At 38.3% G+C, this 26,327-nt stretch overlaps 2 protein-coding genes across 3 annotated transcripts in view; one reads left to right on the forward strand and one right to left on the reverse strand.

Moving 5' to 3' along the window:
- Positions 1 to 1,269: 1,269 nt before the first annotated feature.
- DHFR (dihydrofolate reductase) lies at positions 1,270 to 21,068 on the reverse strand. Of its 2 annotated transcripts, XM_047088554.1 has the most exons (6): positions 20,849 to 21,068; positions 20,447 to 20,496; positions 18,304 to 18,409; positions 12,158 to 12,284; positions 8,239 to 8,354; positions 1,270 to 2,459 (listed from the first exon to the last, which is right to left on the reverse strand). In XM_047088554.1, exons 1-6 carry the CDS (start codon positions 20,932 to 20,934, stop codon positions 2,381 to 2,383), a joined length of 564 nt encoding a protein of 187 aa, XP_046944510.1. In that variant the 5' UTR covers positions 20,935 to 21,068; the 3' UTR covers positions 1,270 to 2,380. The 2 variants fall into 2 exon arrangements, with proteins under 2 accessions (XP_046944510.1, XP_046944511.1); XM_047088555.1 differs by lacking the exon at positions 8,239 to 8,354 and having other exon boundaries at positions 2,382 to 2,459.
- MSH3 (mutS homolog 3) overlaps positions 21,064 to 26,327 on the forward strand; it is a 188,202-nt gene continuing 182,938 nt past the window's right edge. Inside the window, exons 1-2 of the mRNA XM_047088553.1 lie at positions 21,064 to 21,379; positions 23,067 to 23,187. Of these exons, the coding sequence (XP_046944509.1) occupies positions 21,173 to 21,379; positions 23,067 to 23,187 (328 nt within the window). The 5' untranslated portion in view covers positions 21,064 to 21,172. The remainder of the gene's footprint in view (positions 21,380 to 23,066; positions 23,188 to 26,327) is intronic.

Genomic DNA, 26,327 nt, shown 5'->3' on the forward strand with positions numbered 1-26,327 from the left:
TGTATTAATGTATATTATTTTTAGCCTCTTAAAGTTTATAAAAAACCTGAGCAGTCTCCTGCCCCACACCCTCCCAACTCTCCAGATTAATGGCTTTTAACAGTTTCTTCTGTTTTTTCTCAAATAATTGATCACATCTTGATTTGTTACTTTACATATTAGTGATTTCCTGATATGTCAATGAGGATTTAGCAGTTAGACAGCTATCCCCACTTTTCCTCTCATATTGTCCCCAAATAGTTACCAGACTTAAGTCCTTTAGTCCTTTTGGGTTGCTGCTACATTCTTTTGCAAATTTCTAGATAGCTACATAGAAGGATTTCTCTTGGTATTTATCCATGAGTGCAACTGTTAGGTCGAAGCGTATGTGCTTCTTCATCCTGAATAAATATTGCCAAAAACATGGTAAAAGGCTGACAATGTCAAGTGTTGGTGAGAATGCCACATCTGAGTATGTGGGATGGTACCTTACTGCAGTTTTAATTTGCATTTCCTCAGTTACCAGTGGGAATATTTATCTTTGCATGTATTTATTGGCTATTTGGGTTTCCTCTTCTCTAGATGGCTTGCTTCTTTCTAAGTATCTGAGTCCTAAAAATTCTAGATACCTGTACTAATAGTTTGCTGATTATGTTCCTTGTAGAAAGCTCCACTGTTTTCTTAAGGATTGTAAGTCTCATGCAGTATTGATTCCTTTTCTTGTCTGTGATGTTTTTTTTTCTCCCCCCTCTTTGGAAGATTTTAGTAAATTCCTTTATACTCTTGATTTCTATATTCTAATTTTACAGCTGAACATAAGGGGCTAAATTATTATGTTAATTGTTCATGAAATCAAGCACATAATACTTAAAAAAATCTAATTACAATAGGCATACCTAATTCATAAAATAACATGCTCAACTCTGATACTGTCAACAGTTTCAGCATACATTTTCCTACACGTACTATATACCATTAGTAAATTTTTTAGGTATGATACACAATTCACTTATTTAACAGTCTTTGGCATTTTTCTGTCAGTACCTCATTCTTTTTAACTGTTACAGACAATATTAAATTCTACAGACATATTGTTTGGTTATTTCTTTATTGATTGTCATTTGGGCTGTTTCCAAGTTTTATTTTTTAAGTTTTTTTTTTTTTTTAAGTTTATTTTGAGAGACAGAGTGCACGTGTGTGAGTTGGCAAGGGGAGCAGTGCAGAGGAGAGAGAGAATCTTAAGCAGGCTCTGTGCTGTCGGTGCAGAATCCGATGTGGCTTGATCTCATGAACTGTGAGATCATGACCTCAGTTGAGATCAAGAGTCTGATGCTTACCCGAATGAGCCACCCAGGTATCCCTGTTTCCAAGTTGAAAAAAACCAGTGCAACAAATTCTCTTGGGTCTATCTCTTTGTTGTTCAGGATTAATATTTAGAAGTAGAAATTCAGCTCTGGGTCCAAACCCAGAATATTTTAAATTTTAATTGATATTGTTAACTTAAACTCTAAAAAAGTTGTATTAATTTACAAGGCAAAAAATGCCCTTTCTTTGGATACCTAACAAATCCAAATCTTTGCTAACATGCTAGGAAAACATGTTTTAATTTTCACTTTTTAATTCAGTGAAGTTTAATTTTGTTTCCAACCTCATAATTTTGGTTTCTTGCATTATCTAGTTTCATTTCACTACCTTTTTAATTTCTAATTTTAGCCATATGCTTGTTTTAAATCACTCTTTTTTGTAAAGAACAACTTTATTCTTCTATCACTGTAACATCCATGGAATCCCACAGAAGATCAGAGGCAGAGTTTTTAGAGGTCTCAGACCTTTTCTTTTAACCTTCAAAAAGACAGTGTCCTACCTGCCTCTTTACTATCCCAATGGAATATACCAGAGTTTCCTCAACTTACTGATTGCCTGAGTGAACAGAACCTTTTTTGAGAAGAGTGAATGAAATGCATACAGAATTCAAAGTCTCTATTTTGATTTAATTTTCTTTTAATATCCGAGTTCTATCTCTTCTGTTTATAATCCATGTCTGACCTTTGGACAAATCTGTCTAGTTCTATCTCTATAGGTCCTGGTTTCAACTCATGCTCTCGGGGAATTTTCTCAACTTTGGTTTTTGAAAGATATGCTACTGTAGGCAGGTGCTGGTCCTTGATGGGCATCATACAGCTATAGCAAAAAAGGTTTCATAAATGGTTATCTGATATGGAATAGTTAAGACTAATCTTAACTATAGTCTACTTAAGATTAATTTATAAAATCTCATTGCTTACAAATAATTAGCCATTGACCTAAAGTCACAAAAGTATTTTTTTCTAATATTAAAAAATATGTAATTGGAGGGGAGGGGGAACAACTAACTTGAAATAAACCAGAAAACACCTTCACATTAATTGTTCTTCTCATATACTTCAAATTTGTACTTAATGCTTTTCTCCTCCTGGATATCAGAAAGAACACCTGGGTATCTGTAAAAGAAAAATATGTGGAATAATTTGTCAATTAAAAAAAAGATATATACTGTGTCAATTAAAAAGAGATAGCTCAGCCAAAAGGCATCAATAAAGTAAATAAAAGTTTCATCTTCATTTTTTTTTTTTCACAATGGTAAGTCACGGTGAAACTGGGTATCATACAAATACACTATGGAACAGTGTAGGAAACAGAAAGAAAAACTTGCAAACGGTACAGAAAGTTGGGAAACAAAAAGTGCAATTTATCCTTTCCTTCTGACTCCTAATTCTTCTGTCTCAAACTAGCCACTGTCAGCAGTTTCTTTTACCTTTCCACTATCACCCAGCTAGTATGAAATGTAGTAACATTTTGCAAATCTTACACTTGATATCAAATTTCTTGCGTGAGCAAATGAAAAACAAGATACAACCTTTAGCTGCTAAGAGCAGAACTGAAGTTATGTGTCCTGTATAGTGAAAGATTCTGCTGTTTAATCAATGGACACCACCCTGCTCTAATTTCCCAGAGTGTTCCTCACGGCAGTTCTTTTACGGACATCACTGTTTATCTGAAATTTTCTCTCACTTAGATCTGTGTTCCCGCCACCTTCCAATTCAAAACCCAAGCCCTCCTTTGCGTATATACCAAGAGGCAGAGTTGCTAGATCATGTGGTAGTTCTATTTTTAATTTTTTTGAGGAGCCTCCATACTGTTTCCACAGTGGCTGCTACCAGTTTGCATTCCCACCAACAGTGCACAAGAGTTTCTCTACATCCTCACCAACACTAACGCTTGTTATCTCGTTTTTTGTTTTTGATAACAAATCAGGACCTCAAAGAAATATATATCCTCCCATGTTCACTGCAGCCTGGTGTACAGTAGCTAAGCAACCTAAATGCCCATCAACAGATGAACGATTAAACAAAAATGCTGTATTTACATACAATGGAATATTGTTCAACTTCAAAAAAGAAGGAAATCCTGCCATATGCAGCAACATGGATGAACCTGGAGGTCATTATGCTAAGTGAAATAAGCCAGTCACAGAAGGACAAATACTGCATTATCTAAAATGGTCAGACTCATAAGAACAGAGAGTAGAAGGGTGGTTGACAGGTGTTGGGGGAAAGGGGAAACACAGTTGTTCAAAGGGAATAAAGTTTGTTGTGTAAGATGATTAAGTTTCAGAGATGTGCTGTGCAATGCTGTGCCTACAGTTAACAACACTGAATTGGAAAACTAAAATTTTGTTGAGAGGAGGTCTCATGTTGTATTCTTACAATAAAATTTTTTTCCCACTGAAAAACCCACCACCAACAAAAAATCCCCTCAGGTCCTCCACTGAGGACTGTACTGACCACTCTCGTCTCCAACCCAAATCTTGTACTTCCTCAGTATTGTGCGAGCTGCACCCCCATGTGCTCCAGGTGGGGATGAGGAACACCTGCTTTGATCAGACTTGTGTTTGACTCTGGTTCTGTTGTCTTCATCCTTATGAATAATCTGGCCCTGAGTTCATTACATTAAGTGCTCTATAAATGTTATTCTTTAGTATTATGAGTTTCTTTCACCCCGTATTTTCTAATTTCTAATTTTCTAATTTTTCTATTTCATTGTAGCAGAGATAAGATAGGAAAAGATTTAAATCTCTTATGATACCCAGTGCAATGCTGAGTAATAACAGGTATTAACCTTTTGTTGACTAATCAGAGGTTATGCCATTTGATAAAAAACATAAACATATAAAGTAACAATAGTATAATAACAAAGAAAATAAAATCTATGTTTCTATTTACTAACCATTTCCTGAGCTGTTTCTGTTCAACTGTTTTAGTAGCAATATAGCATTTTTCTTTTTTTAAAGCAGTGATTTTTCAAGGCCAACTTTTAACCATAATTTTAGTTTCTTTGGAATGAGTCACCAAAAAGTAACATTTACATTTTTGTGTGTTTGTAAAATTCTCAAGAGTATCAAGACTCTCAGTTAAAAGATAAAAGCAAAATATCAAAATTATTTCTAAAACCACAAATAATACTTAGAAATACTATGTTATTGGCTGGGTATAGTCAGCAGCCACGGTATTAATGTTAATCTGCTCTGTGAAACTGAAATTCAACTCTGCTTCGGATTAATTTTACTTTTCACAATATTCATATATTCAGTCTATTATTCTTTCAAGAGAGAGAGCATGCCTACACACAGAGAGGGAGGGAGAGAATCCCAAGTAGACTCCACACCCAGCGCAGAGCCTGACACAGGGCTCAATCTCACCACTGTGAGATCATGACCTGAGCCGAAATCAAGACTCAGACACTTAACTGATTAAGCGACCCAGGCGCCCCCATATTCAGTCTGTTTAATAATGACAGAAATACCACAACCATCATAATTCCAAACTTTTCTGAAGAGCAAACTGCTTAGGAGCCACATATGAACTCTGAGTTTAAGCCTAACAGGATGTGGAAATGAACCACCCAGATAGAGATCCCCCTCTAGAATCTTCAGGCAGTAAGGAATCCAGTAGATATGAAGAAACATAAGATTCGAACTGACAAAGCATGAGAATACTGAGATGATGTAATGTAAAGTCAAAGAAAGAGGTAAATAGTTATCTATAAGAAACAACTCACAACTAAATTTAAATGAAGACTATAGCAAGCACAGGCTCAGGAGGAGACATACAAATAGTATGAATAAGGATCCTGTTGGCTAGTCAGGAACTAATGGGAACAGAAGAGGAACTGTTAGCCCATCAAAAACTTTCTTAAATTTGTCCATTGATAAGGGGCATCTGTTCCAGCTCTGGAGCCAACTACGGCCTCAAAGGCCTCTTCTGGCCTTTATCCTCTTTGCATAGTTATATGGAACGCTGTTAACTACAAGGAAAAACCTGTTTGGGGCTCATTAAGCAGAAAACTGCTGGTATAAAACATTTAGGCCTGCTGGTTTGGCTGGAGCCTAGTGTGAAATAGTTTGAGATGGGAAAGATTTCTTACAGGTAAGATGAATGAGGGCACAGCCTTAGAGGACAGGCTGGAATGAATGCTGTCAAAAAAAAAAAAGAAGAAGAAAAAAAAGAATTATGCAGACAATGACCCATGGGGGAAAAAGGCAGACGCAAAGTAAAACCTAACTTTGTTAAGATTTTTTTTCTGCTTTTAGGTTTCTACCACTTGTGGCTTCACCCACATTCTAATTTTATTCCCTTTGCACTTCACAATAGTCCTCTCATCTTTATTTCATTTTACTAGTGCTTTTATTACCAGGAAGTATGGTGTTAATAAAAGATAACTGTTTGAACTGAAACTTATATCACTACAAGAGGGCCACTAATAGGGAGAATGGGGGGGTCTAAACTCTGTGTAGCTGTGGGAAAAGAAAAAGGGGAAGTGGAGGACAATCAGAGCTCATTTCTGGACAGTACGGAGCAATTCTAAGTTCCCCAGTGTACAGACATTTGGAGAGAATGCAGCTCAAGAACTGAGCAACATTACAGATTTTCAGGGACAAAGTATATTCTCTTTGTCTTTCCAGGTTTCTCTTTTTTCTACCTCAGGAAAGACTGACCTACTCCAGATCTCCCCTTAGGGGATTCCCTCCACTCTCCGTTGAGGAGGTTGTTACTATGTTGGTACAGGCTTCAAAGTAAGACAACCATCAAATGATGTAACAGGAAAAAAAAAAAAAGACTCCATTTTCTTTCATAGCTTTGTCTAGAATGTCCATTTTTGAGCAATTTCCTTGGAATTTGGTTTTGGATAGAAATTTCCTATCTGAAGCTTCCCACTATTAAAATTTTCTAAGACATTTAAAGAACTGGGGAGCCTGGGTGGCTCAGTCACTTAAGTATTCGACTCTCGGTTTTGGCTCAGGTCATGATCTCACAGTTCATGGGTTTGAGCACCGCATCGGGCTCTGTGCTCTCAGTGAAGAGCCTGCTTGGGATTCTCTCTCAATCCCTTTTCTGTGCCCTTCCCTCATTCTCTCTCTTAAAATAAATAAATAAACTTAAAAAAATAAAAAAAATAAGTAAGAACTAATACCAATCCTTCACAAACTCTTCCAAAAAAATAGAAGAGGAAAGAGACCATTTCCTGACTCATTCTGTGAGGCTGGTACTCTCCTGACACAGAAACAAGGTGAACACATTATTAAAAAATGAAACTACAGACCAATATCCATTATGAATATAAATGCAAAAATCCTCAACAAAATATAAGCAAATTAAATCCAGGAACATATAAAAAGGACTACACATTACTACCAAGTGGATTTATTCCAGAAATGCTAGAATAGTTTAACACGAAAATCACTGAATATAATACAGCGTATTTATTAATATTTATTAATATTAGAAGGATGTGTTAAAACCTAGTCTGAAAGCATTGATACGATTAATCTTCTACTTTTACTCTTCATAGCCAATAGCTGAGAAGTACTTAAAAAAACTTTTTTTAAAAGTTGAAGTATGAAAAGTGCTTTTATTTTTTTTTATTTTTATTTTTTTATAATTTTTTAATTTATTTTTGGGACAGAGAAAGACAGAGCATGAACGGGGGAGGGGCAGAGAGAGAGGGAGACACAGAATCGGAAACAGGCTCCAGGCTCCGAGCCATCAGCCCAGAGCCTGACGCGGGGCTCGAACTCACGGACCGTGAGATGCTGACCTGGCTGAAGTCGGACGCTTAACCGACTGTGCCACCCAGGCGCCCCTGAAAAGTGCTTTTAAACTAAAATGCTGTGAGTTTTCAAAATCAGGCAGTTTCATGCTGAAATCTTAACTCCATCTTTTCTTCCATCACCACCACTGCTATCCAAGTCCCTTGTTCTTTCACCTCAACTCCTGCAGCTAACTGGTCTCCCAGCTTCACTCTTGTCCCTTCTGTTCTCCACAAACAGCTGGAACAATGTCACCCTCTCTTCAAACCCTCTAAACTTGTGTCTGGTCTGACCCCTCTGGCCTCCCCCTTGCTTATAATGTCCAGAGTAGTCAGTCCCTGCTCAGGGTCAGGGAGCACAACCAAGCTTGTTCCTGCTCTCTGGTCTCTACACGAGCTATTTCTCTGGTTTCTGGAATGCTCTTCTCTTTGCATGGTTGGCTTCTTGACATTTAGATCTCAGCGTAGACACCACCTCTTCAGAGAGGACTTCTCAGACAATATGGTATTTACCACATCACCATATTTCAGTTCTCCATATAGCAACTCTCTTAATGTTTACCTTTCATTTACTACTCTCCTTTTCTACTACAAATACTCTAATCTTAGCAGTGACATCTTCTTGGTAAGCACTGCTTCCCCAGTGCCTAAGACAGTGTCTGATGCTAAGCAGAGACCTCATAGAATGAGCTAATGACTACTCTCTAGATTTCAGTCAAATTATTAAAACTTAAACATCCCAAGTTTGCTAAAGCAGATTTCCCAAAATTCCTGGTTTTTTTTTTTTTAATTTTTTAATGTTTATTTATTTTTGAGACAGAGAGAGACAGAGCATGAACGGGGGAGGGGCAGAGAGAGAAGGAGACACAGAATCGGAAGCAGGCTCCATCCAGGCTCTGAGCCATCAGCCCAGAGCCCACTGCAGGGCTCGAACTCACAGATCGTGAGATCGTGACCTGAGCTGAAGTTGGACGCTTAACCGACTGGGCCACCCAGGTGCCCCTCAAAATTCCTAGTTTTTGTCTGCAGAACACATTACTACTCCAAATTCAATATGAAGAGATAAACTGTTTCTCTGATTCTTAAGCAGGAAATCCAAAAGTACTTCAGACAAATTAATAACATTTTACTTACTCTGGGAGAAGTTTATATTTCTCCAAATCAATTTCTGGAAAAAATGTGTCACTTTCAAACTCCTGCATAATCCTTGTCACAAATAGTCTAACGTGTCCTGGCCTGTTCATGGCTTCCTTTGAAAAAACACAAGAGGCATCAATTTATTTATCTGTCAAAAGAAACAGAAACTCTTAAGATTTGTTTGTTTTAATTACATAGTCAAGTTTGTACCTGGTATTAAGAGACATGCTCCATAACTTGTCACCTCCAAAGCATGCTATTTAAATATCCTATTATTAAGTTTGGGGTCCTGCAAAGTATGTCTTAGTTATTTTGAGAATGGCACTAATAATTATCACTAATTATGAGAGTGAGTTTAAATATATTCTGGCCTCTAGTTTGCTTACATGAATTCTTTTTTCATTTAAGCATTCAGTATTATGTTCTTTCTTTGGTGGTTGTTTAAGAATTAAGAACCCTAAATTATCTAGTTGCTCTCCACAGAAAAATTTGCATATGTATATATATGGATAAGATAGTATATAATTTTATGAGATTTTGATTACTAAAAATCCCAAGGGCATACTTAATTAGTACATTTACACAGAATTTAATAATGCTTCCATTTCTTAGGAGATAGCTACAATGCTAGCAGGCAATTTACTTTCTTAGCCTCTGTTGCTAATGATTGTATTGGCCTTATATTGTTAATGACTTTTCTAACTATAGCCTATGCTACTGTTGATAGTTTCTATAGAAAAAACTGCACTTGAATGAATATCTTAAAACTCTAATAAAAAGTCATGAGTCCTAATTGCATCTCCAAGAAAGTAATAACCCTTGATTTTCAAATAACTTATGGAAGAAAAAAATATAAAATTTGAAGTGTGTGTTATCCTTGAAATTCCAAATAAGGGCATAGAGCAAATGTTACTTTTTATTTTTGGCTTTTTACTACAGCAAATATAAAATCATTTTTCTCTTGCCCCAATCAAATAAATATCCTACCAATTCTTAATGTTATCAAAAATTCGAAAAACTGAATAGGACGAACCACAGCAACATCTGAAAGTCTGTATCCAAGGAAATACTATATGGCACAACGTTTTCTGTAAAGGGTCATATGTAAATACTTTAGGCTTTGTGGACCATGTGGTTTCCTTCTTTCCTTTGTGGGCAACAGCAGCTGTAGACGATACTAAACCAATGGGCATGGCTGTGTTCCAATGAAACTGTGTTTACAAAAACAGGCTGGCCCCAGGGAAGATGAGCCTAAAAGTTCTACAAGTTATGGTGATGAGAGGCAGGTGCATAATACGAAATTACCAGTTGGAGATTCTACTTCCTTATAATTTATGTACATATAAATACATCAAATTATATATTTAAATATTTATAAAAAATAGGGGCGCCTGGGTGGCTCAGTCAGTTGAGCGTTCCGGCTTCAGCTCAGGTCATGATCTCGCGGTCTGTGAGTTCGAGCCCCGCGTCAGGCTCTGTGCTGACAGCTCAGGGCCTGGAGCCTGCTTTGGATTCTGTGTCTCCCTCTCTCTCTGCTCCTCCCCTGCTCACACTTTGTCTCACTGTTTTTCAAAAATGAATAGGTGTAAAAAAAATAAATAAATATTTATAAAAAGTAGATTTTCAAGTGAATGTGGTATTAAATCATTCAAAATGCATATTGAACAAAATAAAGAAATGACTTGTTTTCCTAAAAATTCATGCTTGGCTGAAAGATCAAAGGAAAATGTCCATTTCCTCATAAAACAAATAAAGCAAACCAAAGGTTGTAGAAACAGGTCTGGGATCCTGGTATATCTTTTCTTTTAAAACAAATTCAGTGTATATATGTTATAAGAAGACACCAAAGTGTAGGGGCTGGCTTTTTTCCTTCCCATAAACTTTAATTTTTTATTAGTGTTTTAAGAGTCCAAAAATTCTATTTATTATCCTCAAAAATTTTGAAAGCTGAAAGTCATTTGGTATTCAAAAGAAGAAATATTTTGGAGCACCTGGCTGTCTCAGTCTGTGGAATGTGACACTCCTGATGTGAGGGTTGTGGGTTTAAGCACCATGTTGGGTATAGCGATTACTTAAAAAAATAAAATCTTATGGGGTGCCTGCGTGGCTCAGCCGGTTGATCATCAGACTTCAGCTCAGGTCATGATCTTGCAATTTTTGAGTTTGAGCCCCGTGTCAGGCTCTGTGCTGACAGCTCGGAGCCTGGAGCCTGCTTCAGATTCTGTCTCTCTCTCTCTCAAAAGTAAATAAACATTAAAAAATAAAATAAAATAAAATAAAATAAAATAAAATAAAATAAAATTAAATTAAATTAAATTAAAAAAAAAATGAAGTTTTCAGCTGGAGCCTCCATCTTCCAGTAATTCACCAAGGGAAAGAGGAGAGGCACCTGCTGAATGTGCTCTAGGTGTTCTAGGAAACATGGAGTTGTTCCTGTTGGCCACATACCTGTGAATCTACAAGAAAGGTTTATTTTGGACATCAAGGGAATGGGCACTGTTCAACAAGAAATGTTTCACAAATGTTACCACTGCAAAACTGGAAGAGTCTACAATGTTACCCAGCATGCTACTTGCATTGCTGTAAACAAACAAGGGCAGATTTTTGCCGGGAGAGTTAATGTATGTATTGAGCAAATGCACTCAAAAGAGCCGAGATAGCTTCCTGAAGTGTGTAAAAGAAAATGATCTGAAAAAGAAGGAAGCCAAAGAGAAAGGTACATGGGTTCAACTGAAAAGCCAGCCTGCTCCACCCAGAGAAGTACATTTTGGTAGAACCAATGGAAAAGAGCCTGAACTGTTCGAACCCCTTCCCTATGAATTCCTGGCATAAGTGTAAAAAAAAAAAAAAAAAAAAACAGACCTCAAGACTGGGGGAAAAAAAAATAAGGACTCTTTTCTCTTTTACTCGTTTTTTCTGTTATTATGAAAAAAAAAATAAGGACTCTTTTCTCTTTTACTCGTTTTTTCTGTTATTATGAAACATGTAATAGTTTTCCTATGCTTTCATATTATACAAAATTGTTAAGTTTTCTTTTAACAAATTCATATACATTTAGTCAGTGTATAGTTAACTGAGAGCCCCATCCCTTTCTCAGTAAGGACCTATATATTCTTGGAAAAAGGGGAGAATTCAGTATATCAGGGCACATCTAGGGAGTAGAAAACAGTGCAATGCAAGTACAATTCTTTTTTTTTTATTAAAAAAAATTTTTTTTAACATTTATTTATTTTTGAGACAGAGAGAGAGACAGCATGAACAGGGAGGGTCAGAGAGAGAGGGAGACACAGAATCTGAAACAGGCTCCAGGCTCTGAGCTGTCAGCACAGAGCCCGACATGGGGCTCGAACCCACAGACCGCGAGATCATGACCTGAGCCGAAGTCAGACACTTAACCGACTGAGCCAACCAGGCGCCCCAATGCAAGTACAATTCTAAGGGAAGGATTTAGAATGTTTTTATCATTTTTTTTAGTGTTTATTTATTTTGAGAGAGGGAGAGACAGGGTGGGGAAGGGGCAAAGAGAGAGGGAGACACAGAATCTGAAGCAGGCTCCAGGCTCCAGCTGTAGGCAGAGAGCCTGACACAGGGCTTGAACCCATGAACCGTGAGATCATGACCCAATCCGAAGTTGGTTGCTTAGCCAACTGAGCTACCCAGGAGCCCCTAGAATATTTTTAAATTGGAAACATCAACTATTTGGAATTGAAAATCAACTGGAACAGGCTTAAAAACTCGCTTTTATATTTTTATTTACTTTTCATGATAGTATCTAAAACGAATAAATCAAATTGACAATGTGTCTAGTTTACAGTAGGGATAATGTACTTCCTTTGCTCATGGCCTGTTTAAAAGTTCAGATGGCAGGGAATCTGAAGGAAAGTGGGGTAGAACATTTCTTTATGATTTTACTTACCTTATAAACAGAACTGCCTCCCACTACCCAAACCATGTCCACTTTATGTGCTAATTCTGGTTGCTCAGTAAGTTCTAAGGCATCATCCAGACTTTTGGCAAGAAAATGAGCTCCTTGTGGAGGTTCCCTGAATTTAAAAAAATTACAAATAATGTCTATAAAACCCATTCATACCAGTCAAGTAATCTGAATTGGAATAAGTAATTATAAAACCAAAATCATCATAAATATGAATTCTTTCAGTAATAAACACTTAACATCAATATGGCCTATGACCAATAATTCAAACCATATTTGTGTATGTACGGTCCACAATGAATCAAAAAACAGAAGCACTTCTGGTATCTTGTGACATTTATGGTTGAAAAAAATCAGAAGAGTAGTGGCCTCTGGAGGGATGGGGTAAAGATTCACTGGGAAGAGGCATAAGGGAACTTAGGAGGGGTCATGGTAAAATTCTCCATCTTTGATACGGGGTTACATAGGTGCATACATTTGTCAAAATTTAGCAAAAGTACATTTAAGACTTGTACATTTCATTGTATGTAATATTTATCTCAAAAGATGGGGCACCTGGGAGGCTCAGTTAGTTAAGCGTCTGACTCTTGATTTCAGCTTATGTCATGATCTCAGGATTCCTGAAATGAAGCCCTGCATTGGGCTCTGCGCTGTCAGCTTGGGATTCTTGCTCTCACTCTCTCTGCCCCTCCCAAACTTGTGTGTGGGTGTGCTTGCGTGTTTGCTCTCTTTCAAAATAAATAAACTTAAAAAAAAAATTGTAAAGAAATATTGAACTCTAGTTAATGATATATATGCTGAAGTATTTAAGGGAAAACATACTGATGTTTCCATGTTACTCTGAAATGCTTAAAAAAAAAAGACCAATGGATGCATGGATGGATGGTAAAACAAGCATAATAAATTGTTAATGGTGGAATCTATGTGTTAGGTATACAGGTGTTTAAGGTTCTTTATGTTTGAAAGATTCATAAAAAATGTTGGAGAGAGAGTAGTATGTTTGAACGACTGTAGTTTGGAATGATATTCAAACTGTTAATATGTGATGAATGGGGAGTAAAAGACTTTTCATGTTTCAAATATAGAAGTGGATGAAATATTAATAAGCATGTATATTTTTTAAATTAAAATCCAAAGGAGAAAGAATTAATTTCAGTGTTACATCTTCAGTTTAATTTCTCCCTATCTCCACAACTGTTTATTTTTTCCTGGGGGGGGGGGCAGGTGGAGAGCGATAATTCCCTTTATAATTGAAGAAACATAGAATTTGACTTTCATTGTAATTAGAGAACAGAAATTATAATTCAAAGTCAAGTTCTTAGAGTGATGCTTTAAAAAATTATGTAACTGCCTTTGAACTAGTGCTTGTAACAATGATTAATCAACAGCTAATGGAGATTATTAATTCTCTTCACTGCCTCCTCCCTCACCTCCTTCATAGATATTTTACTTATTTCACCCTTTGTCATCTCTAAAGGAGTAAGATAGCACAAAGAATGTATTTTGACTAAAAGCTGAAAAAAGACTCGCACACCAGGGTGAGGTTAAATGAGCCAAGGAAGTCTCTAAGGTGTCAGGGAGGCTGCAGCGAGTAGGCTGGACAAGGCTGTGTAGGGGGAGAACTGAGTCTAGATTTGAGCTTGGGGAGAAGGTAGTCTAGCTAAAGTCTAGAATGACAAACAGAGTCCAGGTGGTTTTAGTAACTGAGGATGCTGAAGTCACAAATGACAGGTGTCAGGGAAGAATGAAAAATGGTGGTTTAGGATCTGACATAGTGACTTAAGATCTGACATAAGAGGAGCATTTGAAGAGGTGTCCTAGAAATTGGTGGGTTGTAGCAAAATAATTTAGAAGGTGGTATAAATGTTTGGCGTGGATTCAAAGAAAGGGGGCAATCATTCTGTGTAGATTGTGGAACAATGGCTTGAAATGCTTCCAGGGCTTAAGGTGAAGACTACTTTTTTGCCCTTTTGTAATGAGTCTGTTAAAGGAAAACAAAGACTAGATTAAGGATTTGTTTCAGATTTTAATTATCATAAAGACATGGAGGAAATGCTTCTGCAAAATGTTATTCCTTAGCAGTTTAGGAATGTTTGAAACACTTGATCCAAGATGGGTATAAAAATATAAGCAAAAAGTTAAGCTAATGTTTGAGCTAATTAGGCCACTGTGTTCACTGTGTTAAAGCACAAATCCTAGGAACACAGTGAATAGTATATAGCAAACACTCAATACTGTGACTTATTTCATTGCCCACTTTCCTTCCTCTATTTATCTCAGACTAAGAGAGACTGCATTCCCTGACAAGAGAGTTGGTATGTGGTTCCATATGTAGTCAAGCATGTGGACATCTTTGATATCTTGTTTCAAACTTAGAATCTTAGCTCCTGAAGAGGGCTGGCATGAGGACTAAGAGATAATGCAAAACAGTAGGCACACCAGTGATACTTCCATCCTTCTCCCTTCTCCAGAGAGGCTGCTTTTTACCTGGATAGTTACATTAGAAAGATCTAACATTTGAGGACCCATTTGCTCTCCCAAGTAGTGGAAACAGGTAGTACTTTACATGCATCAGACTAGCAGTCCTATGTAAGTACTTTTATTCCTTTTTATAGATGATATTGAGGCTGAAGGATTCAGTGGCCAGTGGTTATAGATCTAGGAAATGGTGGACCTGAGATTTGAACTCCAGCAGCCTGACATTGGGAGTCTGTGTGTTACAACTCCCTACATAGACAAGGGATTCAACTGGTGGCCATAGGCTACAAAGGTGTCAAATTCTCGTCCCCTCAGACCTCAGGATGGTGTGGCCTAGTTTAGCAGAGCCTTAAGACCAGTGTCCTCTGGCCTTGAGCAGCCTCATTTGATTACCTCAGGGTACCATATAAACATTATCTTTTCTCACTGTGCCTGATGTGAAAGATGATGTGGCAGATGGAATTCTGGCTCAATTTCCTAGACTGTTGGGAAAGCATTTAAAAAACAAAAAACCCTAGGCTAGAATCATCTTAACCAGAATTCAAAAATATGTTCAATTTAAGACCTTTCAAACTCAGTCTCTGAAACAGAATTTCCAACTAAAATTAAAATTGGTTCAAGCATGCTCCATCCTCATAATCGAATACTATGTAGCCACTAAAAATATTCATAGAAATTAATCTTTCCATATATCAAATGGGGAAAAAAAGACAGGTTACAAAGTGATATTATGTGGGATCATCCTATTTTTATAAATCACCTAAAGACCATCCATTCTGTAAAAATTTCTGAACCCCTGCTTTGCTAGGGGACATATTAAGTGCTGGGAATAGAGATAGAAAGAAAAAGCATTCTCTATACCAGTGGCAGGCAGAGCTATATCTCAGCAGTGGCCATAATATGAAAAGGATATGCGATGGGGATGTGTGGAGGATGCCAGGTAGGCAGAGGTGGTACATCATCTGGGTGGGTGATGAAGGAGAATACTCCTTGGAGAATGATCCCTTAGCTGACAGTCTCAAAGGTGATAAAGACAGGTGCAAGACACAGAAGTGATGGATGACCATAGAGGATACTGAGGTTTATAGTGAAGTTACAGAAGTTATTTATTTAACACAAGAAAGCTCCAAGAAAGTTGAAGGTAGAAGTAGTATGTAGTGAGGTTTAAAACAGTGAAGGGTAGCACAACAGAGCAAGGTCTTGAGACCAGGAGAAAACGGGAGTCTAGGATAAAGTGGTGGGGGCAGACGGAGGATTCTGGTTGACAGGAGGGGATTTTTGACTCAAGACTGTGGGAAGGAAGAACAAAGTGATAGATTAGGGCAAAAAATGAGATCACAAACCTGCTCATTGTGCTCCCGTGAATATTTTCTATTAGAGACCAAAGGTAATTCTGCCAAAATAGAAAAGCTGGGACAGTAGGATCTGATATTGATAGGGTACTTTCTGTGTGCCATAAACTTAACATAAAAAATTTCAATTAATCCTCAAAATCACCCTAAGAAGTTCTCATTATCAATCCCATTTAGTAGATAAGGAAACTGTCATTCAGCAAGGCATCAAGTTAATAGGTACCAGACCAGGTATTAGAAGCCAGGTTGGTAACTCTTTGCTGTACCAAGTGTGTGAATAGTGAGGACAGAAGAGAGAAAGCTTTAATCACTGTGGAGAATATGACAGACCGTAAAAAATTATTATACTATGAGATGTCAAATAGCTTTCATGAGTTGAAAACAATTTACAACAACTTATATCATGAAGGAAATTTTGGATTTACTAAAGATGCTGTCAAAGCTATAGCACTGTGGTAAAATTTAATTTTTGGTTCCAAAGCCTTAAAAAATTACTTTATTGAGCTATAAGTTATATACCATTCAATTTATCCTTGAGGATTCAACTTCTTACATTGGAGGGTGGTGGTGAAAAACTGAGTATTTCTAAAAGCTTGCCTGAGCAATAGCGATTACATGGGTAAATCTCTCCCCTTTAATTCAGAATCTAGCACTGTATGGCATACAGCAGGTGCCCAGGTTATGTGTGGAACTGACCCCCAAGTAGGGAAGCAGAAGGAAGCACAAAAAATAAACTCTAAAATGTTTTCCTAACTGGTATGTTTATTTCCTCAGAATAACTGATAATAAAAACTCTGAAATTTTCTGTCTTAAAAAAAACAAGTGAAATATAGCAACAAATGTTATATAAGAAACAACCAAACCCAATTACATGCACAACAGTTGGGGGGGGTTCATAAAGAAGAAATTAGACTCATCATTTGTGGAGATTTGCTGGCTCAATTGAATATCCCCCCCACTGAGATTTGTTTATATCTGTTGTAGCTCAAGCTAGCCATAAATAAACTTGAGTAGTATTCAAGATGTTATTAAAGAGTCTCTGGGAATGGCTATACAGTCTGTGAATTTGGATTCTACCAAGTAAAAAAGATAATCAGAATATCCTAGCAACCAGAATAAAGAGAACAGTATAAAGACTGAGGCAGATGGCAAGATGCACATCAACTTATTCCTCATCATCCAAGGCGATCAATGCAAATATTCTGGTATACTTTCTTTCATGTTTTTACCTGTGCCGTTCTAGAAGGGATTTGGGAAAAAATCTATATAAGCCTGAACCCCCTTGGCCTACAGTTGTATAATGTTTTTTTCCCGCTCATAGTGTGATGGTCTTTGATGTGTTCACTTGGCTGGGCTATAGTCCTTGGTTATTGAGACACTAATCTAAGTATTACTGTAAAGGTATTTTGTAGAAGTGATTAAAGTTGATAAATCGACTTCAATCTGGGTAGGCAGGATTGAATCAGTTGAAAGGCCTTAAGAGCAGCTCCTCCAGCTTCCCTGAAGAAAAAATTTCACCTGCAGATAGCAGTTTCAGACCCTGCTGAAGAGTTCCAGCATGCCCTTTCTGATGGTGTGCCCTACAGAGTTTTGGACTTGCCTAGCCAGCACCACAAATGTGTAGGCCAATTCCTTGTAATAAAGTCCCCAGGGCATTTCCAGGCATCAGGAACTATCTACTCCAATGTTAGATTGGAGGACAGGAAAATTCCTAGCAGAAGCCAACTGGAGACACTTCTCTTTCTTCAGGATCCCTAGGTCAATTCCAATACTTTCATTTTTTTCACCTGTAGACATTGCATAAAGAATACAAGTACAAAATATTATTTGGGTGTTGTGGTAAACTAGGAATAATCGGGTACAAGGTTATGACTGATTTTTAGCCCATCCTAAAATTTCTATCTTACTGTATCCAGGGCAGGGTATGGAGAGGGGATAAACCACTTAATCTTGGTAAACCCCAAAACATATGTGAAACTAGAAAAAAGTTATTAACTGCATTGTATACATGATAATTGAGCCTACTGAGTAACAGTTCAAGGAAACTGGCAAAGCTGTTACCCCAGTGAGATTTAATGTAACTTTTCAGAGTGGTGAAATCAATCACTTAAGTAGCAGAGTGAAATTATTGTCATGTGGCATAAATAACTGCTTATTCATTTTCTGTAATCACCTTTATGACATTAAACAGCGTGATCAATAGCGCTATATTTATACAATTTTGTTTTGTCATACACAGACCTCTATCATAAGAAATGGGACAGGATTTTCTTGTGGTGAATTTGTGATAATACTTACTTGAGGTCTCTACTGAGAACTATATTAATTCTGTCCTTTAAAGGTCGATTCTTCTCTGGAATAGAGAACCATGTCTTTCTACCCATAATCACCAAATTCTGTTTACCTAGAAAATCACATAAAAATAAGTATATTCTGGGAGTATACATTTATATTTTCATATATTCATTTATATGTGCAGAGATCGGACTGTCACAGTGACACCTAGTGGCTCTGCTTTAAAAATTAAAACTTAAAACAGGCTTACAAAATTGACATTTATCACCCATTTCCTAAATATACTATTTTTCTCTTTGGTGTTATCTGATTTATATCCAATATTTAGTTTTAATCAATTGCAATTATGTATAATAGTGAAGAGCCAAGATTCTGGGGCTAAGTGCTGAAACTGAATGTATTCAAGTCATCTACTAGGCAAGTCATGAATCTTCTGTGCCTTATGTTAATGGAGTTAACAGTAGTTCCTAGTTCTAGGGTTATTGTGGGGATTGAGGATTTAGAACATCTAGTAAGTACTGTTTAACTGTTTGATGTAATAGTATTATTCATTTGTATACTTTGTATTTATATTAGTAGCCATACTTTTAAAGATAGCTGTTTAGTGTTCCACTCAATTAAAAAGCCAAAATGCTTTCAATTGTGCCTCTATTTTTTAAGTAAAATGCTTCTATAGAAACTTTATACACATAACTTCCATTTTTCATATAAGTACGTGGAAGAAAAATCTTGGGAGTCAGATATCTGGATCAAAGGAATACACACATTTCTATAACTCTGGGTATGTTCTGGCAGGCTATCAAAAGAAGTACACGTGTCTGTTTTAAAGAATCATCATTAGTCTGAATTTCTTTAAACAAAAATACTAACATTTACAAAACACAAGCACACTATGCATTTTTCTGTATTTTACATCATTACTCATAACCAAATTATCACCTCCAAATGTGGAGACAAATTTTTTTCCTCTAAGAATTAAAACCCCAATAATTCATGGTGCCCCCTGTAGAATATGCACTGCATTTTCAAGGACAGAGCTTTAAGTGTTAATAAGGAGATATCAATGATCAAAAATAACAGAGCCAAAAGGTGAGGAATTCTGATGAGAAATGGTACAGACTTGGCCTAACAACAAAGGTGGAGATAATGAGTGAAGAGCATAGGAAGACATTGGAAAAAAATTTTAAAAAAAGAAAGAAAAAGAAAAAAGAACAAAAAGCTAAGTCAACCTTGGTATCCTTCAATCCACTCATCAAAGAAACACTGTGTTTACTGAAAGCAAGTGAATAGGCCAGGTGTTGGATGCTTTTCGTATTACTAGATCATACACTGGATTCTAGAGTGGTTCATGTCAATTCTTTAGCTTCAAGCTCCTGCTATCTTGTCTCTACCGGTGACCCAAGTGCAAGATCCAAGGACCTTGTACCTGTCCTGTTAAAGTTATGCTGCATCTGCTTTCCGATTGACTGTGTGTCTTTTACTCTACTATTTCTTCTCCTATGACCAAATACGTATCTCTTAGGTTTTCAACGGGCATCTCACCACTATATTTTCTTCCATGGTTGTCCTCTCCAGTGGCTCAATTCACCCACTTTGCTGTACCTGAAATTATCCTGGAGATCCCACAAATTCCTCAAACCTCAAAATTATCATTACACCTGCACACTCTTCTCCACTTCTTTATTCTCCATGTCACCCAGACTCTCAAACTGAAGATCTGAGAGTTCATCCTTGATTCTTTCCTGCATCACCTTCACCTTTCTGATCTCCACATCGAGTTCATGGAACTGTTTCTTTCTGTTGTTGTTTTTTTACTTTTATCTTCTTCACTGCCTTCCAGGCCCTACCATCGCTTTTAGCAGCTATGCCAAAGGCCTCCTCTGGTCTCCTTCCCTGCTCTTTCACTAAAGCCTGTACCTAGCTGCTAATTCTGCCCAGTACCTCAATTTACGCGTGCCCACATAAAATTTCAAATAACTTTTTTTTAAAAAACGTGACAAACCTTGGGAACTGCGTATAAATCACTGGTAAGACAAAAGGTCCCAGATTAACATGGAAAACTTTTTATTTAAGTAAAATTTGCACTGATAAGCTTACTCAAGCAAGATGTTTCCCAAACCTCAATCACTTAAAAATCCCACATTACCTTCTACGGATGAGGTTGTGGTCATCCTTTGGAAATACTTGAATTCATTCCTATAAATTAGACAAACAGGGTTACTCAGAACATTATCTGGTAGGCTCAAGCCGTAACCCTCCGACAGACGCTGCACTGGGGGGGGGGGGGGGAGTGGGGGGCGATGGGGGAGGTGGGGAAAAGTCCTCGCCGGGCAACAGGAGCATGACGGAAATCGAGAACTTGGCCGGCCGGCTCCAGATGGCGGAAAGAAGCCCTGGCCCAGCTCTTGCCTGCTCAGGTGAAAAGTCCGATCCCATCCTCCCAACCGAGAGCGTCTGTTACGCCCCTCCCTGGTGCCGCGATCAAAAGCAACCCGCGCCAGTTCTCCCCGTCCCCCAACACCCAATCCAGCTCCGGGCCCGTAGGTACCTGAGCGGCGGCCAGGGCAGGTCCCCGTTCTTGCCGATGCCCATGTTCTGGGACACAGCGACGATACAGTTTAGCGGACGAACCATGACAACCGCTGTGGACACCACACCGCTTGCTCACGACCCTGGGAATCCCGGCCGAGCTTGGCGCGAAATTGCAGCTATCCCGCCCACTCGGTCCTATTTGTGCAGCCGAGACCCCGCCCCCTGCCACGGCGCACGGCAGGGTCGTGACGTGCTCGCGCACGCAGACTAGGGGAGCTGCGGTGGCGTGCTCGCGCTCCCGCCTGGGCCCTGCCCCAGTGGCGTCAATCTGCGCCCTGCGATGTCGGGTCGGAAGCCTGCCTCTAGTCGCGCCGCTGCCGCCGGCCCAGCTCCTGCAAGGCAAGAGGTTTTGAGCAGATTCTTCCAGTCTACGGGAAACCTGAAATCCACTACGTCCCCCACGGGTGCATTCCCGAAGGCCGGCCCTGACTCTGATTCCGCAGCGCCCCTAGCGTCCACTCTCCCGCCTCAGTTGCCGCCACACGTGGTGGGTTCGGTCTAGGACGTGGCGGGGCCAGCGGGGTAGATGGGGCGGGACTAGATGGGCGGGGACGGTGCTCGTGGGTGGAGCAGGAGGAGATGGGAGCAGTACGCGAGAATCGACGAGATGAGCCGGCCCGATGAAATAGGGGCGGGGCTCAAAAGGGAGAAGGCGGGAAAAGCCCGGCTGGTCTCCTTTAAAAATGTAGTTCAAAGATTGTACTTTCCACTTGGAGTAATAGACTCGAGGCCAAGATCACACAAGTTCTTAATGGCAGACCTGAGAGAGGAACAGAGGGCTCCTGACTTCCATTCTGATGAGGGTAGTGGCCTGTGGGCAAAGGATACATCTTTTAACCTCTATTCTGCCTCCTTTTTTTAAAAAAAAAAATCTGGATTGAAAGTTGAAGAGGAGCTTTATTTACCTTATTTATATGTACTTGGTTAGGTGACTGGAAGAAAATTGCCACTGAATCTCTAGTTTTTAAGGGTGCAACAGTGGTGCTAATATTCTCAAGCGACTGGGGTATAAAGGCAGTCATATTGTTCAGTTCCTCAGTGACTATACTTATAGGTAAGATTGTAAAGATTGATAGACAATTGGGGTTAAGTTCCTTAAGGTGGTGCAGATGTGAATGGTTATTCATTGGTTCCTTTCTGTTGCTTGCCACCTTTCAACTAAGTTAAGTTTGTTTTGTTGTTACCGGGGACACTGCCACCAGGGAAAACCTCAGGGTGAGCCCCTCACTGGGTCTCCCTGGTACAGTATTTTTAAACTGAGAATATGGAAAGGGATTGCAGACTGGCTTTAAGCCACCTTCCAAGTTTGTTTTGTTTGGTTGTTTCATTTATTTTGAGAGAGAGAATGAAAGCAATTGGGAAAGGGGCAGAGACAGAGGGAGACAGAATCCTAAGTAGGCTCTGCACTGCCAGGGCTCGTCAAACTCACAAACCCATGAGATCATAACCTGAGCCCCTCCAGTGCGCCTACTGAGCCACCCAGGTGCCCACACCCTCCGAGTTTTAATACGGATGGGGTGACAGCTACTTCATAGTCTTCCTTTCATTTATATTTCTTCCAGAGAGTGATTGCTCCTCTCCTGTCTTTGATTTTTGATGATAGTCTACATTTTCATGAATACACCAAGATTTTATTTTATACCTAACATTTAGAGGTTATTTGGTGAAGATCTTAATTTTTGACAGGTTTCCTACCAGCACATAGGTCATAATCTTACGGTATTTTTGGTAGTGAACATAAGCCAAGTTTGTATATGAAACAGTTACATTACAATTCACAATTCGAAAATGATAGTGTTCTTTTATTATCTACTTAATTTCACCTTTCCTAAATGGATATTTTTTTAAAAGGTATTTTATTTAACATAGGTAAGTAGGATGATTTAGGTTTTATAATCTGTGATAGGTGAAGGCTGACTGAGTACATAAAGCTATCAGTCTTAGTTCTAATTAATTGTAGCAGGGCTTGAGGTGCTGAGGTTCATGACCTGCCAGTCTTTACATTGTCTTTCATGATGGTAAAGACAGTTCACCCACAGTTCTTTCTAGAGCTGAAAGTATTTGATTCTGTGAAGAATGGAAGGCAAAGACCTTGTCATTCAGAAGTAAGGTTTAAATTATTTTGCATACATCAAGTTTTGAGATTAGACATAACACATCACTTTCCAATATAGGTTGTGGAAATCGGCAGAAGTAAAAAGAGACCACTGGAGAATGATGGGCCTGTTCAAAAGAAAGCAAAGAAAGTCCAAGAAAAGGAAGGAGGGAGTGATTCAGTAATGTCTGGGAATGTTGGTGAGTCTTGGGGCGAGGAGTTTTCATTCTCAGGAGTCATCACACTGACACTGTATTCTCCAAAGAGCAGAGGAGGTTATTGGAGAGTTGTGCCATTTTTTCCTTTTGTGGAAAAAAGATCTCCATTGCACTTGAGTAGTGCGGCCCCTCCATATGTGGTGGTGTGAGTAGGAGGTTGGGGGAGTGGAGGTAGAGCTGGAATTCTGGAATTTGCTGTGGTTCTTCCCATTTTCTCTTTTATTTCTCCTACCTAATTTTTTGTCCTGATTTTTAAAAATGTTTATTTATTTTGAGAGAAAGAGAGAGAGTGAGCGAGAAAGAATCCCAAGCAGGCTCCATGCCCAGCGCAGAGCCTGATGTGGGACTTGATCCCACGACCATGAGATCATGACCTGAGCTGAAATCAAGAGTTGGATGCTTAATCGACTAAGCCACCCAGGCGCCTCTGTCCTGATTTTAAAAGTTTTATAAAAATTTCAAACATAGAAATGTACAAGGTAGACCATGAAAGGACACTATAGTCACTCCCTTTTAGTGAGGCCTTATGGTAACACATATTTTGTATGTTATGTATATTATATGCTGTATTTTTAGACCAAAGTAAGTCAGAGGAAACAAAATGTTATTAAGAAAATCATAGGAGAAAATATATTTACAGTAGTGTACTGTTATTTATTGAAAAAAGTCCCCAGTAAGTGGACCTGTGTAGTTCAAACCAAGGGTCAGCTGTATTTTATAAATTGTATTATACTGTATGTACTAATTTACAGCTATCATTTTCCACTTAACAGAACACTTCAAACAGTTTTCAATGTCAAGGACATGTAAATCTACCCTGTGCTTTTTTATTTAAAAAAAAAATTTTTTTTTCAACGTTTTTTATTTATTTTTGGGACAGAGAGAGACAGAGCATGAACGGGGAGGGGCAGAGAGAGAGGGAGACACAGAATCGGAAACAGGCTCCAGGCTCTGAGCCATCAGCCCAGAGCCCGACTCGGGGCTCGAACTCACGGACGGTGAGATCGTGACCTGGCTGAAGTCAGACGCTTAACCGACTGCGCCACCCAGGCGCCCCTACCCTGTGCTTTTTTAGCATGGCAGTGTTCTTTCTGTATACTAAAAGTCTTTGGATAAAACCACCATTCTTGAGCTCGTGTACTTCTGGGGGTGGTGTTGGATTTATAGATGGCTGAGCAATGTTTCTTTAGTTTTTGGCCTCAGAGAGCTTGTTATGAGATGACAGAAAATGCTTCTTTCTTTATTATCCCTCAAAATGAGGTAGAGAATGAGATAAAAGAAAAGCCGAAAAAGTCTCATTTTAGTGGGTCAGCATAAAGGTATCTATCCTTCCTCAGAAGGTAAAATTTGGATTTGGGGTCAGCATGAAAGCTTTAGTATGAAAGAACTATAGAGATGGGAAGGTATGCTTAAAGAGAAAGATAAATCTGATAATACTCTTTCTGTTGTCAGTAAGGCAGTTGACTTAGGATGTTTTGAAATAAGACCTTTGCTACTTGTTAAAAATGGCACTCGGGAAAAAGGGAAAGGAACATCTACCAGTCAAGCTCTTCCATTTGGTTTCCAGTCTTATTAGACCTTGTGCTTCATTTTCGATCAGTTCTCCTGCTGTGTTTTCAAATTCAGTAATCTTCTGTGGTGTCTAATTTGCCATAAATCTCGTTCAGTGAAATATTCGTTTCAGATATTATACTTTTCACCCTTAGAATTTCTACTTCTTTTAAAAAACACTCCTGTTTGTGTATGTGAATTATATCTCAGTAGAGCTGTTACCAAAAAAAAAAAACACAACAAAAACAAAAACAAAAAAACAAAAAAACCCACAAAACAAAAAACAAATTAAAAAAAACAAAACTTCCCTTTTGTTCTTTATTTTTTTTTTATTTATTTTGTTCTTGTTTTTTTCTTTACTTTTTTGATTATGTGGAATATATTTATAATATCATGTCTCCATATGGTAATTCTGTCATCTCTGTCATTTTTGGGTCTTAACCCTTGACTGTTGTTTCCTTCTTTTTTCATGTCTAGAAATTGTTTGGATCACAGATACTTTGGACTCTGTTAATTACATGTTAGGTTTTGTGTTTCTTTAACGAATGTTGGATATTGTTCTTGCAAGCAGTTAAATTCTTCGTGGATTTGTTTGATCTTTTTAAGAATTGCTTTTAAATTTTGGAAGAGAAGATTTAGAGTAGTTCTTTTCTTAAGGTTTGATTTTCTAGAGTTAGAAAGGAGTGCTCGGTAGCAGTAGCACATTATTGTATAGTATTTCTGCTACCGGGAGACGACAGACATTAATAACCTTTAGAACATAGTTAATAGTGAAGGATAGTAACAGTTTTAAAAGATGATGAGGTTTGAGTATTTATTATCTTTATTTTTAATATAATTTATTTAATTGTAAGTTTATATAATCTAATTTGTGATAATGGCTGTGTTTGACAACTGGTTCACAAAATTCTTAAAGATTTAATAGTTGCCTCTAGTAAGTAAGCCAATATCAACTGGCCACATCCAATACACCACTAGTATGTAAGCTAGTTTGAGTTTTCTCATAGCTTGAGTCTCCAAGGATGACCACCCGGAGAGTCAGACAGAAGCTGTATTGATTTTAAGATCTAGCTCCAGAATTTACATAGTGTTGCATCTGCCTTACTGTCTTGGTTGAGTTAGTTACAAAGATCTGTCCTCGTTCAATGGGAGAGAACATATAGATCCTGTCTCTCAGTACAGGAGCATCAGCATCACATTGTAGGAAGAGCAAATGGGATGGGATATATATGTTTGGCCATTTTTGATAAATAAAATCTCCTACATTGCTCAAAATTCAGACTTGACATTTTCTGTTATTACCACCACATCTTCGTTATCCATTCATCTGTTGGTGGACATTTGGGCTCTTTCCATACTTCAGTTATTGTCGATAGCACTGCTATAAACATTGGAGTGCATGTGCCCCTTTGAAACAGCACACCTATATCCCTTGGATAAATACCTAGTAGTGTGACTGCTGGGTCCTAGGTAGTTGTATTTTTAGTTTTTTGAGGGGACCTCCATACTGTTTTCCAGAGTGGCTGCACCATACTGCATTCTCACCAGCAGTGCAAAAGAGATCCTCTTTC

Source organism: Lynx rufus, unplaced genomic scaffold (genome assembly GCF_022079265.1).
Source record: "Lynx rufus isolate CCGP_SWC_20201006 ecotype Redwood Valley unplaced genomic scaffold, mLynRuf1.p SCAF_1, whole genome shotgun sequence".
Taxonomy (NCBI): Eukaryota; Metazoa; Chordata; class Mammalia; order Carnivora; family Felidae; genus Lynx; species Lynx rufus.

Coding starts and splice junctions, on each gene's coding strand:
- DHFR (XM_047088554.1), bottom strand. CDS start 20,934: ATGGTTCGTCCGCTAAACTGTATCGTCGCTGTGTCCCAGAACATGGGC. Junction 18,410..20,446: donor CACAACCTCATCCGTAGAAG/GTAATGTGGGAT, acceptor GTGATTTTCTAG/GTAAACAGAATTTGGTGATT. Junction 2,460..8,238: donor AAATATAAACTTCTCCCAGA/GTAAGTAAAATG, acceptor TTTCTTTTACAG/ATACCCAGGTGTTCTTTCTG.